This window comes from Urocampus carinirostris, chromosome 15 (assembly GCF_059441175.1).
Source record: "Urocampus carinirostris isolate Australia breed hairy pipefish chromosome 15, RoL_Ucar_1.0, whole genome shotgun sequence".
Classification (NCBI taxonomy): Eukaryota; Metazoa; Chordata; class Actinopteri; order Syngnathiformes; family Syngnathidae; genus Urocampus; species Urocampus carinirostris.
The window spans coordinates 5,011,074-5,028,203 of record NC_142363.1 but is presented as its reverse complement, the minus strand read 5'-3'; the positions used below and the strand labels follow the sequence as shown (position 1 = coordinate 5,028,203).

General features: G+C 37.4%; 1 protein-coding gene across 1 annotated transcript in view; it reads right to left on the bottom strand.

The window, feature by feature from the left end:
• Window positions 1-17,130, bottom strand: part of LOC148351372 (ALK tyrosine kinase receptor-like) — a 569,914-nt gene that overhangs the window by 343,587 nt on the left and 209,197 nt on the right. Inside the window, 1 exon segment of the mRNA XM_088354005.1 lies at window positions 5,409-5,513. Within this exon segment, the coding sequence (XP_088210131.1) occupies window positions 5,409-5,513 (105 nt within the window).

The window sequence follows — 17,130 nt, the reverse complement described above, 5'->3', positions numbered from 1 at the left end:
AATAATTTGAATTCATATTTTTTTTTTCTTATTTTACAAATAATTACAAATATATTTTACAAGTGATCCATCCTTTAAGGTATATATGTATGTTAATTTTCAACAATGTACTTGTTTTAGGACTTCCTTTTATTGACAGATATTTTTAACTATTTTAAATATATATTTTATGATTAATTAAAAATAATTTTTAGTAGTTACTGGCAGAAGATTTCTATTAATTTATTATATCATGTTTCTTTTAATGTTTTATCTTTTATTTACAATCAATGCTAACAATTATTTGTTTGTAAAATTAGAAAAAAAAAATAAGATAAACAACTAATGGTCTGGATGGAAACCCTCAACTTTTTCAAAGCATGCCATCCATGTTTAAAACCACAAAACACTTAACTGTTAACTGGAATAGAATTAGAATAGATTAGTCCACAAATAGGCGGCACGGCGGGGAAGTGGTTAGTGTGACCACCACACAGTTCTGAGGCCATGGGACCAAATCAAGATACCAGCTTTCCTGTGGAGAATTTGCTTATTCTTCCATGCTTGCATAGGTTTCTTTCAGTCACTCCGGTTTCCTCCCATATTACAAAAACATGCATGTCAGGTTAATTGGTTGACATTTTCCCTAGGTGTGAATGAGCAAGTGACTTATCTCTTTGTGCGCTGCGACTGGGTGGCAATCAGTTCAGGGTGTCCCACTGCCCGCAGACAGTTGGGATGGGCTCTAAAACCCCCGCCTCCCAACCAAGGATAAGCCGTGCAGATAATGAATAGATGGATAGTCCACAAATATTGCTGCACTCGTACCATAGGCTAAGAGTCTGTGAAATGTATTTGGAGGCATTGAGGAAAGCATTTGTCAATAGTAAGAGACAAGGGAATTAACAAGAGTGTTGATTTGTTAATGAGCCCTTCATGAAACTGACACATTCATCAACTGGAGCACAAATTAAGCGCTGTGTCCTATAAGGTTGTCTAAGGTCGCTGAGATATTGACAGACTGTGACTGTTTTAATTCGTACAAAAAAGTGTGTCCTAATTGCAAATAAGGCTTGATTGCGTAAGTTACACAAAATGTGAAGTGAAAATAGCTTAAGTCTGATACAAATATTTATAATGGGTAAGACATACTGTATTAATACCTAAATCAATTTGGAATACAAAATAGATCTTAATTATGCAGACAACATATGGCAAATGATTCAAAAATAACAGGATAAGCTTTTTTTATGTCCTGTCCTACACTATTTAACAAAAAAATATATCATTTTGACCTTTCATCTTTTGTTGTTGTTGATGACGTTCTAGTTCATGCATGTCAGGAAAAACTGCCAACAGGCTGGACCTGGCCCATTGGATGACTTAATCCGGTCCGGCATCATTTTCTGAGCATACATATATATATATATATCAAAATAAAAAAAATAAATAAATAAAAAAATACAAAGATATATATCAACCCCTTGATAATTCCTTTGCCTATATTCCCAATCCAAGAAGTACCCAAAGTAAAGCATATGCTGTTCTTGAACCGTTTAAAGAAGATGGACAGTTTTGGTCTCTTTTGAAAGATAACACTTTGAAATAGTGCCCCAAACTAAAATACCCCCTGCAAGTGCTACTAATTTTGAGTAATCTGAGTTGGAAAACACAGAAATTCAACGTTTTTATTCTCAACTATGTATTTTTTTTTTGCAATAAAATGCCTCATACTAAGTGTAGCATCGGCGTTTTGGTTAGAAAAAAGGCGAGCCAATAGCTTGAAGTTTTACCTCTTAACCTGTCAAATGTAATCACAATCTGAACAGCTAAACATTGTATTTCACACACTTATGTAAGGGTAGGCTTAGGCCATTTCAAAAGCGGCCATTTGGAGAGGACCGGTTTACAACACTAAAACCTTTGCAAATTAGTGTGACAATGGTGCGTGAAAAGAGATCCTGAGTAAAATTTCCACACATTTATTTTCGGCTCTGACTTTAATATACATAAAAAAATGTATACATTTATATTGGGAATTTCATAGGGTAACCAATGTCTTTATAATCATTTTATACGGTTACCGTTGGCGAAAGCTAAAAAGGCAATATATTTTTTTATCAATATAGGCTAATGTGTAATGTGGACCATGAAAAAAAGACAGAGGCTTAGGGCCATATTGGAAATAATTTTACGAGTATGTTTTTTGTAAACGAAAGTTATGTGGCGAGACGAATGGATTAAAACAAGACACGTCCTATTATGCAGAAATGCTTTTAGGCAATTTTTTTATTTGTTTTGTTTTTATCAGTCAGCATTATTGTGTATTTTTGAGTGCATAATTTACACCACACATGTTTGAAGTCCAGCCCGCGGGCCAGTTAAGATGTTATAGTTGGCCTGCAGCATTCTTCATTAAATACATGCTGTTTATAAGTAATGTTGACTGCATTATAAAATACATTTGTACAAAATACATTTTTACAAAATACATTTGTACAAAAAAAAAATCACCAGATACCTGGCAGTTTTAAACGAAAAAGGAAAGTTTAGTTTGGAGTATTGTTTTCACCGATGTCCGAAACAACTGAGCTTCCAGAACTTAAAATGGGAGCGTGCCGGTTAATGTGCATTGGAGCTCTAGTCAAGAGAACTTAAAACGTTAGCGTGTGTGAAGGAAAGTGAAACGCCACCTGTAAGTTCTCCTTCATTTTGCTCCAGTTTGACTGTTGTTGTTATTATTTCCGTGTGTGTGTTGGTTTATGATGCTTTAAGCCGTTTAATATTGCTCTTTTTGTGATTGCTGTTTTGTTTGAGTTTTGCTGTTCACAGTCTAGACTCGGTATGGTCACATGACCGCAGTTTTATTTTTGATTTATGGGTAGTGTAGCTGTTCTATTCTATTGTTTGTAGGGAATTAGGATAGTAAACATTGCCTGAAAGTATGAATAATTTAATTGCTTTATTGTTTCTTTGGTACTTGAAATGAAAGTGAAGCAAATTATTTTTATTGTATTGTAGGTTTATAACCTTTCTGACTGACTGTATGAATAACTGAATCCTGTTGGTGGATCCAATAAAGGAAATCAAACCTTTAGTAAGGCACCCCTTTTGATGGGATGTACCCAAAATAAACCCAACAACTCTAGTCAAATTAAAATGCTACGAAGACAAAGTATGAGGTCGCAACACTGATCTCCAAGCACTCGATCCCTTTTACGGATGGTGAATTCATAAAAGACTGTGACTTAAAATGATCAAAAAAATCTTTTGCCCTCACACATTTTTAGCTTACCAAATCAGTCCCACTTTCTAAAAAGTTTGGACAGCCCTGTTTTACACGGTGGATTCACTAGACAATCCTGGAAGTAACAACCTCATTTTTGCGTACATTCAACTCAATTGATGATTGCAAGGGAACATAATTAGTAAGGTACACCGGACTTGTAGTTTTTGGGTATCTTGTTTTAGACTGATCGTGATGAATCTGTGATGACTACATTTCAATGGTCAGCATATATTGAATCACATGGGTTTAAGCTTTCCCAGGATCAGAGGCGGGTAGAGTAGCCAAAAATGTTACTCAAGTAAAAGTACTGTTATTTCAGAAAAAAATATTACCCAAGTAGAAGTAAAAGTAGTCATCCAAATATGCACATGAATAAAGGTAAAAACTACTTGGTGAAAAAATTACTCAAGTACTGAGTAACTATAGCAATGTCGTATGTATTGTTTTTTTTAACATCAGAACATCAAATTACCCAAGTCCATCCAAATTACATTTAGTGTGAAAGTAGATTAAAATAATCAACGTAAATTCAAGTGCTTTAATAAACAATAAAATATAAATTCATCTCATCTCATCTCATTAGCTACACCGCTTATCCTCAGTAGGGTCGCGGGGGTGCTGGAGCCCATCCCAGCAATCATCGAGCATAGATAAAATATGCAAATTAAGCACATGTAGCACCAAGTAACACATTTTTATCCTAACAGGCTCTGCAAGCAGAACAACAAGCTAGCACATGAACTTGAACAAAGTTGACATTGCATATTGTAGCTGGTGTTTGGCACCCTTTTCAAGGGGAATATGCATTTGAGGCCAAGGGTGCTCCTCCACTTCAGTGTTTTCATAGTCAGTATTGCTAAGCGACATTTTCGATCTGTTTCATCCATAAACAACTTTTCCCCCGCTGAAGTTGAATATGGTCAAGTGATAAGGCTGCTATGGTTGATTGGTTAAACATGGTAGAGCCTGGTGGAGATCTCCGTAATAATAAAGATAGACACCTGCTTAAGTGGAAATGTATTAAGGAACGAAGTAACGAAATCAATGTTGGCTAAGATAGTGAAGTTTTTTTTCATCACCTAATTACTCAAGGTCAAGTATAGGGATTTAAAAATACTCATAGAAGTACAACATTTTCCAAATGTACTCAAGTAACTGTATCGGAGTAAATGTACGGTACTACCTACCTCCGCCAATAATATGTGGCATGCCATATTTCAGTGACTGGTGACATTGTACAGACTTGAGTCCAAAAGTTTTTGTTTCGTTTGTTTTTTCCCCAGGTTTACTGATTTAGTCTGCCTAAAATCAGAAAGTCTGGATCCGGCCCCAAGGCTAAACTGAGAGTGACATGCTTGTTCTAGTCGCTAGGTCAAGGATATTATAGTCAAGTTTTTGTCCCTGTTTATCAAACAAAATTTCTTTGTCTTTGGCTTATTAACTATAGATGTTTATCTATGTCTGTTAAAAGTGTGCATACAATAATCCGTGCACTTGAACCTTAGAAACAGAACAGGAAGCTGTTCAAGTTACAGGTGTTCCCACCAACGTCTCTTAACACAAGGTATGTATAACAAATTTAAATGCCAAAAATTCATTTTTTTTTTCCAGTAATGACTACTAGAACCATTCGTATGCATTATGTTTTTGCCTCAATGAGTTTGTCAGAACATTTTACCTGAAAAAACTTTTAAACACTCATCTTTTTTGGCAGTCCCTCTCCTACCGTGGTATATAGCGCATAAAACTGCTGGAAAGGAGAGTAGTGGGGTTTCTCTGCAGTGTGGGCTAACAGTAAAGTTTTATAGATACATGTAGACCGGGATGTAAAGTTCACAGTAGTGGATGTTAAAGATGTTTCATGCTTGCATTTGTTTAACGATCTGTTTACCCGTTCTACTTGCAGCCCATGCAGACATTAGGGCAACCACTTTGCATAGACACATTGGTTATTGAACCTGCTCATGTATCTACGGTCCTAGCAATGGCTGCCTACATGTAAAAGTGGAGGTGGAGGCAAGACAGAGATGTTTATTTGTTGTGATGGAAAACTGATGCGACAGGTCACGACCAATTGCAGTGGAGCTATTGTGCTCGGCCTATCCATCGTGCTGAGCAAGGTTAACAATGTGCAACTTGCCTGACGCCGGTATCCAGTTGTTAGAAAAGCTCAGATTGTCTTCAGCTACCCAGGAAAATCTCCAGTACCCCTGTGGAATGCCGGTCCTCTCTGCCAATGGCTCGCCTGGAAAACAGGAATCGTTATATCAATTAGTGTCCAGTAGGGCTGCAACTATAAGTCAACATTAACGCCAAAATTGATAATATAAATAGTTGACAATGGGATTCATTGTTGACTATTGTCGCCAGTTTTCCAACAGACTGTACACAATAGCATCTCTGTCTCAAGCTGTAACACAAATGTACAGAAATTGTGACGTCAACATCAAGTATGTGTACCAAAACTTCTAAAGTTTGGGAGCATTTTAGCCTAGGTATGGCAAATATATATATTTTTTAAATAATAATCTATCCATCTATCCATCTACCTTGGTCATATCCCTCAAGAGGGGTGACCGACAGCAAAACAAACACATACAATTATAAACAATTTAAAAAAGGATAAAAAAAATGCAAAAAACACACAAAAACATTTGGCAGGTCCAAATTGTCCCTAGGTTTGAATTAGCATGTAATTAGTCTCTGTATGCCCTGCCAACCAGTTCAGAGTGTCCACTGCCCAAAGATAGCTGGGATGGACTTAAGCAGACCCTAGTGAGGATAAGCAGTGCCGAAAAGGAATGGATGGATTATATTATGCTCATGGTAGTATTAGGCTGGGCTGCGACGTCAAACATTGAATAAGGAAAAAGTTGCCAAAACTGATCAATATCACCAGTGTTCTAGTGGTTAAAATTCAGCGCTCTCGCTGCTGGGGCCAGGGTTTGATTCCTGTTGCAGCTAGTGTTTTGCGGGCAGATATCTTTTTACTCTCCTACTGATCAATCATTGCAAAAATACTGTATTACTGTAATACCTCATGTGTGACACGCCTGCAATAGGTTAACAATAAAATGAAATGTGAGCAAGACACAAATTAATACGGTAGTTACTTTTTTATGCATCAAGTTGTTTACTCAAACAGCAAGTGTTTTTTAGTAAGGATACAGTTTAACTTTATTACCAAACAGCCTTTCTATAAAGCACGTATAATATATCAGGACCTAGAGGGTTAACTCATGTTCAGATTTTCTTTTCAACAGTATCCCAAGAACAAAGGAATGTGGCTCATTATTGTCAATCAATAGATGCAATTTCCTGTGGACCTTTTGTCAAAACTTTTCCCATCATTTCCCCAACGACTCTCCCAAGTCCACGTATAATAAGTGGACGGTCACAGTCCAGTAAACAACAACCAAAGAAGCAGATGCATTAATCAATGTGTTCAAATGAGCCTTAAAGAGGGGATTGATTGTTAGCATTTCCTTTCTATTGTCTTAAAAAGAGCAGGAATGTTTAGAACCATGTCAACACTTTTTTTCACCTCATTTTGAAATCTGGAGCTGCAGCATTTTCTTTGTCCAAGATTATTGATAAGTTGATAGTTCAGTAAACACTCAAGATAAGGAGAGAAGAGAACAATCAATTTTGAACTTCCAAGGCGAACAGTAGAGGACCCAACCCTCAGAGAAGAGATTCCAACTTGTTTAAACAGCCCTCCCCTGAGCCCTCAATTTCATAGAAACTCCTAGGTTACAAATAGCATATCCACCCTAAATTATGTGGGTATCAGAGAAAATAAAAATGATTTGGCAATAGTGACAATAAGGTAAACAGTGCAGAATAGTCACAATAACAAACAACAGGGTATAATAGTCAAAATAACAATCTGGCTGGCATCCTGTGCAATCTCTTTTGCAGGTCTCCTATATTAAAAATATAATAAACCAGTCAGTTATCCATGGTGGTATCTGGATCATATTTCAGCTCGGGATGTTTAAGCATATTTTCTAAAACAAAAACATGTAGGCCCTCCACCAAAAAGAAAACAGGTTGAATAAAATATACAGTGCTTACGAAAACAATCACAAGACACCCAAATCTTACACACAACACAGCAAAACTTAGAATTTCTTGATCACATAAGAGGACTTGGGAATCCCCTTTACGCTATTATTACACATCTATTCTCCATAATATGACGGACATAGATTTTTCATGATTCTGTTTGTAATTTTAACATCATCCCAGTTATTCATTTGCAATAGAAAAGGGTAGCTTAATTCAATTCACATGTCATAACTCAATCAGAAAAACAAAATGTTTACAAAAAAGTTCCAGACAAGGGTAATGTCTCAAAAGTTGAGTGAATAAAAAATGTAAGTTCGTTAAATTCATTCATATATTAATTTTCAACCCCAGGTGATGTTGAATAGAATCGAATCGAATCGAATTGAATCGAATAGAATAAAACAGAGCAGTCTTTATTGTGATTGATAGCAACGTAGTGAACACTATTTGCAACAAGATTAGACATGACCCTCTAGGATAAACAAGAAAATCACATAATAAAGACCACACGTAATAGGGATAACGAAGTAATGTAAATAAAAAGAGATAGGCAAAAATATTTACACGGTAGGGCTTGGAGACTGGCATTAATTTTATGTGCAATGTCCTTTCGTAAAAATAGTTATAAAAAGTAAGGCAAGCCCCGTGACCCTACTGAGGATAAGCGGTGCAGATACTGGATGGATGGATGGATGGATGGAAGTAAGGCAAGGGCCAGCTAGGGTAGAGAAATATTTTTCACTTGTTTTTCTTTATTTTTTTAATGTAAAGTGATTAGTTTTAAACAATTGAAACACAATAATTAAAATGATTGGGGAAATAAAATGAAACATCTGTTAATACAATATATTAACACCTGTTTATTTGTATTGGGAACGACAATCCTTTTTTTTTTTAATCTGAAAAGGCAGTATCACTTCCCAGGGACTCGCATGCTCAAAAATCTATGGGTCCTAACAGAGATCTATGGGTCCCCAAAATCTAGTGTTATCGAGATTGAAATTGTAAATCGGCGACAGATATATATAATATAAATCTATATATTCATTCTGTTTTAATCATTACAGTTTATTGGTAATTCAAATCAGCTATCACTTCAAGATGTTTTAGTTCACAATATTGTACATCATACAAAATAATATTGCTGAAATAATTACATTAATCTATATTCTCATTCCGTTTTAATCATCACAGTTAATTGGTAATACAAAGCAGTTATCACTTCAGATTTTTCAGTTCACAATATAATAATAATAATAATAATAATAATAATAATTTCCTTTGTATTGTCATTCTTTGTAACAATGTACACAGAAGGAAATGTCGATACACCTGACCCGTTGTAGCGAGTCGATGCAGCCGCAGCCAACAGAGGGCGCCGCCATTATACCAATTAGGTATGTCTCGGCCGAGGCGCGAACCAGCGACCAATATTGTACACTATACAAAATAATATTGCTGAAATATGAATCTATATTTTTCAGTTTTAATCATCACAGTTAATTGGTAATGCAGTTATCACTGCAGATTTTTCAGTTCACAATATTGTACATTATACAAAATAATATTGCTGAAATATTAATCTATATTTTTCAGTTTTAATCATCACAGTTAATTGGTAATACAAAGCAGTTATCACTTCAGATTTTTCAGTTCACAAAAATATTGTACATCATACAAAATAATATTGCTGAAATATTAATCTATATTTTTCCGTTTCAATCATCACAGTTAATTGGTAATACAAAGCAGTAATCACTTCAGATTTTTCAGTTCACAAAAATATTGTACATTATACAAGATAATATTGCTGAAAAAATAGTCAATATATTCATTCAGTTTTAATCATCAGTTAATTGGTAATACATAGCAGTTATCACTTCAGATTTTTCAGTTAATATATTCTTCGTGGTTTGCTGTGCCGCCACAGTTGTAATGCCTTCTCAAGGTCCAGTCCATTATCATACTCCTCATAGCGTAACCAGAATATAATTTAGTCCATTTTGGCAGAAAAATCCTTTTCTTGCATGAAGTATTCTTTTGTTTTTCTTTCGTCGAATCGTTCGCTTCAACACACCTTGCCGCCGCGAACTTCCGAAGAATTTTTCTGCCGTTTTTTTTTGCTGGAATTATTGTTGTTGTTATCACTCTCTGCATTACGTTTCGACTTGTTACTGACACTGAAGAAATTACCAATTTTGTGTTGATTTTTAACTAATACTAACTGTTTTTTCGGAGGCATACTTAACCTTCACCTTCCCTCGACAACGACCACCACAACAAAGACGTAATCTTGGAGCAACGAGATCTCGTTTGCCGAGATCCGCGTGCAGACGAAAACTCGAACCGCTAGACAAAAACAACAATGGCGTATCTGCCTGACAAAAAGTTTGGAGTGCGGTAAATCTTTGTTTAAAAAAAAGTAATCGGGTAGTAATGACAATTTTGTGTCAAAAAAGTCGCGTCCCGGGGATGCACGTTGATTTGACACTATGCGTCTGTAAAGTAAGCTACTATTAATTATTGTGTATTTCTCAGATTCCTATGTTACAAATTAACTTGCTAAGAAATTAACTTGTTTAACCTGTTTTTCTATTTTAATACACAAGTAATAATTTACACACACACACACATATACACATGTATAGCCTCACTCAAAGATCAACGCATTTCAGTATTTTTTCATTGTATGTAATGAGCATGCGTGACTTTTCAATAAATGCGCTACTGAACCGAAAGTAGACCAGAAAGATCCGGACAGCAAAACGTGCCACGTTGCATCTAGCTGACGAATCTTTTTCCTACTGCAGTAGCAAAACTTTAATTCTTGCCTTTGCCTGAATTCCTCGGTCAGCCGTGGGGCCAGGTTTGTCTCTTTTAAACCCGACAGCGTCCCCAGCAAAAAGGATGTGTCTAGGACGCAGGGACGCGGGCAAACAAGAACACTGTTTCATCAAATAAAATTTCAATTGACATTTTTTACTTTGATGCTACACTTATTTTTTTAATTAATTCAAGCATCACGTAAATAGAAAGTTGTAATATGCCAACAGAGTGGCGTGGTTTATAAGAGTGGTGGGTTTCCCTTAACGACTAGATTCGTAGAGGCATTTTTTCCTGTGTTGTGTCCATCCCTTGACAGGCCAACAAATGTACACTCATAAAAATACGAGAGGTCTCAGATGCTCATGTTTAAAATGTGTTGCAATTGGTGCTATGAAGGGACAGAAGAGAAAAAATATTTGAAGCAAAATTGTTGAAGTAACGTAGTGCCTTTCAGGAGTCTCAAAACAGTGACAAAAAAATAATAATAATTATCCTTGAAAAGAAAGTAGACCGGTCGGTCTGTCATAACTATTAGATTGTGTTATTAATTTGTATTTGCCGCAAGTGCTGTAGTGTTTCTAGCAGTTAGCTATAGTATATGTACTAATAATAAGATCCTGTTAAACGGCTTAAGACAACTGGATAGTTAGCTGCAGTGTTCAAAGCTCATTGAAGTGGAAATCTGTGACTTTAAGTTTTTACGATGCTTAGCCACTCTACCTCGTGATTTTCCTCCCCATTTATGCGTATTAATTAAAGATTTACCTTACTGCCCACATGAATGGATTACCTGTCTGCTCCTGGGACGCACTATTAACCGGTCGTCAAAGTCTCCCGCCTCGTATCAGGCAGCTAAGCTTTGGATTGGCTGCTTTCTGCACATTACCGAAGAGCACATTGATATCCATCAAAGACCCCCTCATGTTCAATAAGCATTAGTGTGTCCAGAATTCCAATCACGTTGCTCCCAAGAAATAAACCACTTTCATGCTCACATTGTCATCCGTTTACACTTTTCTCAAAATAGCTCCAACAGTCAAGTGGCGAGCAATCACCAGTCTTTATGAAATACCGAGATATGTTTCGGGTGCTGATTAATGCCAAATGCTGCCAGTTTGGGACTCAAATCAGAAATGTTCTTGTTTTATTTTAATTGTATTATTCCAATATGAAAAATCCGACTAAAACGTATCATGTACAATGCTGGTGACCCAGGAGCTGGAGTGACATTTTTTCTAATGAAGTAATGATAAGCACAATGCTCCAATGACCTACGCACACTTTCACTTATGAGCAAACATATACCTGTATTAACACTCTATTAGAGTAAAATTAACAGCTAATACAACATTTTCTGAGTATAAATTTAACAGTGGCTTCTTTGAATTGTTCATTTTAAAAGAGTGCATTATATTCAGATACAGTGTGTATAGAATGTGTATCCATGTAGTTTGAATTGGTGGCAGCATATCAAAATAGGGAACATCAGGATTCCCCAAATGATGTATGCTAATTTCCCTAATTCCCGTTTTACTCTGCGATGACTGCACTGCAACATCAACAGGTAAAGTCTTACAATTCCAAAGTGTTGTGAAAGACTTCACACCTCAGTTAACGCTGGTTCTCTTCTTTGTAGATTTTGAATTGAATTTATTTTGACTTTATTGTTTTTGATATCAACATATTGTTTTCTGCAGACAACAGGGATTGATTAGGGAGAGCACTCTTTGTGGGTTGGTGTGATTGTCCGTCTCCGTAACTGTGATTGGCTGGTAAGACTGTCTGTGTGCACAACTGTGATAGGCTGGTGTATGGTGTCAAATAAATTCATCAATTAAATCGGATTCCAAGGAAAGTTAGAAGAGCGCAGATACATGCCAGTGGGTGCTGTGTGTATTGTTATCACGTCTGGTAATCGACTGAGGCGGCGTTGGAAGGGAAATCAATAGCCTGGCTGCAGGTCCGGCCAACTGCTAACGGCTGGGCTAACAACTCTGTTAAGACACCGCTGCAGACCCTGTTCTTTCTAACGCCAGGTCCATTAGCCATGAAACAAATGACCTGGAGCTACACAGTGGAAAACCGCTACATTTGGGAGCGTTTTATTTTAATCATTCCAGAGATGTGGCTCAATCCCAGCGTGCAGCTAGACAGCCGCTCTCTAAATTGCTTCCTTACCCTGAAAGGAGAAGCTCTCCAATGTCGTTTTACATTTGTATAAATACAATAAAACCAATAATTCAACTGCAATTTTGTGTTGTGTGTTATCATTTGTGGATGTTTAATTGTTATTTTAGTACGGATGGATACTCGGTAATGATGCCATCTTGAGGTTAGTTAAACCCTTTGAGAGCTTTCATAAAGTTGCGACAATACCTTGCGGATTTTCACTTGGTTCTGGTCCCCATTAACTGCGAACACTGAGGAATATCTGTGCATCAATCTCCACTGTTAGTGAGAAGACTGTAGAATTCTAGGACAAAAGCAGGCTGTGCTACTCATAATAATATGTCAAAATGGCGAGTAATAATTTTTTCCTTTTCCAAAGGCTAATACAATGAGACTAGTATCATTCAAAGGGGGATGAAGGTTAAGTAAGAACAATGATTGATGTTGTAGATCTAATGAGTTCATATTAAAAATCTAGGGGTGTAATAAAATACTACCATATATTAATATTGTTGGCTTGGACATTGTATTGTAAACAAGATGGAATTTGTATTCAAATGTCAGCTGCATCTCATAAAATCAAGAGTAATGCCTAAAAAAGCTGACTTCAAGCTACCAGTTAAACAACCAATCACAGCAATTATTTGGACGCAGAAAATCATATTTTTGGATTTGAAAGAGTAGTTTAACAAGGATAGACAGCTTTCAGGATTGTGACTTTGAGTCATATTGCAATTGTTTTTTTTTTTACACTTTATACTATAATGATAGTTAGACATAGCCGCTTAATTGAAACAACCAGACACATGCCTCCAGCAGATCATTTTAAAGCATTTTGAGCTAGGGCGAGTTTCAACAACCTATGGCTCTAGAGGCACATGCTCCCTGGAAATTTACCCTCAGATAAAAAAATGACAAGCTGATCTAAAAGCCCTCCCCTGGGCCCTTTTGTGTTCTTAACTCACCTAGGATACAAAAGCAGATCTGCCCCAAAGTGTGTGGGCATCAAAAAACATGATTGGCCGAAACTGAAAATGATGTAAAGAGTGCATAAAGGTCAAAACAACGGACAACATTGAGTCAAAAAAGTCAAAATAACAAACTGTAATCCTATGCAATCGCCATTGCATGTGTCCAATATTAAATAACAAAATAAACTTATTTTGGACCATGTTGGAGACCCAGTAGCAAGAGCAAAACCAGAAATATTTAAAAATCGGAAAAGATGGGGGACAATACATCATTATAGTTTTTATATCGTTTATGAAGGACTAACATGACAGAAACTTCATTTTCTGTCATGATTACCGATATGCTTCACCTGTGCCCGCTCCTTTGGCGCCAACTGCCTCGGACTCTGATTGGCTCTCTGTCCCTATTTAAACCTACTCCTATCTCTCCCCTGTTGTCAGTCCATCTGCGAACCTCAGTTTACACTTTTTTTCGACCCTGGCTCCAACCTGTTTTTTGCGCTTGTCTGTCCCCCGGCTTCGACCCGTTTTTTATCCTGACCACGTCTACTCTCCTGTCCTGGTTTACGACTCGCTTCCGACCCGACCACGTTTTTGCTCTCCTGTCCCGGCTACTGACCTGTTTTTCCCGACGGCGCCATCGCTCGCCACGGAAGTTCCACTTCCGCGTTCGGAGCAACCTGCTTACCGCACCCAGCGATCACCGGATAATGGGGGCAACCCTTTCCTTTCTTCCAATAAAACTGAGAGAAACGTAACGCAAGTGCGTCCTGTCTCCGTTCTGGTCTTGACAATTTTCCAATCCTGGTTACATATTTAGAATAGATATTAGCTATTTAAAGTAATAACTTTTATGTATTAATCCCCTCCGTTCTAACTTAAATATTAGCCTGTAAAAAGACCTATGTTTTTAGGCCCCAGACATTTTGTTGTTGTTTTTCTTTTGTTTTTTGGGGGCTTTTTCAGCATGTTGGGTTGCAAAACCCCTGCGTTAGGGTTTCCAACTAGGGTTTGGGTTAGATAGTAGGGTTTTTAATGTCATTCTGGGGTTCCAGATTACGGTTTCAAAGCATTTTTATTAGTTCCAGCTAGTGTTTACAACCAGGGTTTAGGCTCAAATATAGGGTTTCAAAATCTTCCTATGGTTTTCCAGCTTTATCCATTTGAAATGAACAGTGCTTATTTTCTACAGCCATTTTCAACATGCCCACAACTCTGTGGAGAAGCAAAACCAAAAATTGAATGTACAGATGTTTAGCAGCACTTAATATTTAGATTAGAATCTTACAATTTCTTGTGATTCAACATATCATCAAACCATCCCTGTTACGGTGTGGGAGTTCAATTTAAAAACACAGATGAAACAAGAGTTGTCTTGAAATGAATGTACAGATGATTAACCACCCTTCTTTTTGGGGTCCTTGGACCTTCAGTTCTAAATCGTATAAACATATCACTCTCCCCAGGTGTAGTTCCAGCGCCTTTCAAGTCCGGTTTTATTAAACCTACACTGAAACGACCCAAGCTTGATCCAGAGAGCTAATGTAATTATAGACCTGTGTCAAACCTGTTTCTTTCTAAAGTACTTGAAAAAGTTGTGGCACAGCAGCTGAATGATTTTATATCCGAGAACAATATTTTTGAATCAATGCAATCAGGATTCAGGGCTAACCACGCTACTGAGACAGCGCTGATTAAGGTAACCAATTCTACTGGCAATGGACTCCGGCGCTTCATCACTCTTGCTGCTGCTGCTGGACTTTAGTGCTGCCTTTGACACTGTGGACAATAATATCTTACTATACCAGCTACAAAATGCTGCAGCGAGGCTTTGAACTAAGACAAGAAAGTTTGATCCCACTACCCCGATTTTAGCTAATCTGCCTTGGCTCCCTGTTAGTTTAAGATGTTTGTTTAAGGTTCTGTTGGTATTATACAAAATCATGCATGGACTTGCTCCCTCATATCTGACAGATTTAATTTCCCCCTATGCTTTGGTCCGGAGCCGTCACTCTGAAAATATCACATCTGGCACGGTTGCCATGGCACACAGTTGGTCCCAGCCGGGTGGCGCCGGATTCTGGCGCGGTTGCCTCTGCTCCCAGTTGGCTCCGCCCATAAACACCGGCTGAGACACATTTGACTGATTGCTTCTTGGAGTACTTAAACGCGTTCCTTTGAACTGTGCTTTGCTGGAGCGTTTGCTATACTTGTTAAACTTTGGTAAAACCTCTGTGAGATTTCTGCAAGTTCTGTTTGATTCTGAGAAATGGCTAGTCTGTAAATCTGCCTGCATTGGATCCTGTTTTGTTTTTTTGGTCTGATCCGTTTATTTTTGACTTTTCTTTTGTTTGTATTTCTAATCCACTCCGCGACCATCGATCCCCGGATCGAATGTGCGCACCCTCCTTATCCTCCCCCAATAAATTCTGAGTACGTCTACGCGAATGGCTCCTTATTTCCTGTTTCCCGCTCAGCTCTGTGACAGAAAATGCTTTTCTATTAGTGATCCCAAGAGCCAAGAAGAGAACTGCAGGTATAAGAGCGTTCTCCATTCTGGCCCCGGTGCTGTGGAATGCTCTTCCCCCTGAGATTTGATCCGCAACCTCAGTGGAACTGTTTAAATCTAGGCTTAAAACACACTTTTATTCTATAGCTTATGAATTTCCTATATTTCATGTTCACAATATCTGTGTATTATTTTTTATTGCAACATCGATTGCAGCCTGGTCATCCTGGAAGGGGGATTACCCCATGTGCAGTCCCTTCTCAAGGTTTTTTCATTTTTCTCATGTTGAGGTTTTTGCCCTCATGTAGGTTTTAAATCAGGGGATGGTGTATTAATAGTCTGTGGTTTGCAATAATCTCTGGTCTGTGCAGCCCTTTGAGACTCCTTGTGATTAAGGGATATACAAATAAACATGACTTGACTTGACTTCACTTTTTACTTGAAGCTGTTGTTAGAACAGGAATCTTTGAATCTTTCAAATTCCTTCATTCACAAGATTTTTTTCAACTATTTTGACATTTCACTGTACTTCTGCACGACTGGTTGGAACTATGTATCAGCTTTGCTGCTTCCCAGCAGCTGGTTATAGTAAAGGTTTCACGTTCTTTGCCATGACAACGGATAATGGTACAATAGTTGTTTGTTATTCCCAAGTTTTAGGATCACTCTTCTAAAATAAGTCTTTCTATGGTCTGGGCTTACCATATACAGATGAACATTTTAAGAACAGGTACAAGCGACTAACGGGAGTGGCTATGTGGTGACCCTTAAATTTTGGCTTTACGTCAATATATTTTTCTTGATCCGTCTACTGTCAACTAATATCTAAATTCTGAAGGATTGAACAGATTGGTATTGTGCTGGTGGATATGTTAGACTTATAGCTTTATTGTTCATTATATATTCACACATTCATCAAAAAGTCATCTCAGCTGAGGTAACTAACAGTACTCATTTGTCCTGGCTGCGCAACATAGGAGCAGTTCCCCAAGGTAGAAAAGGAATCCAGTTGTGTCTTCTAGGGAGTGAGGTCTGGGAGTATAATTTAATGGTCCTTATAATTTGAGCAGTACAACCATTGTCAGATTTTGAGCCCCATTGTCTGAAGAATGTTTTGGCTGATCATAACAGGGCCCTAAGGCACTGCTCTGCAAATTTATCCGAAAATTAGTTGTATCTTAAGTTTTTACATAAGAAGGACAGCCATAGACAGTCTGCTTTTGTACTTGATGTACATTGTTGCAAGGTAAAGGCAGTGGTAGGGCAATGAACCCTGGTATCCATTAAAAAATAATATTAAAATATTTTACATTTTC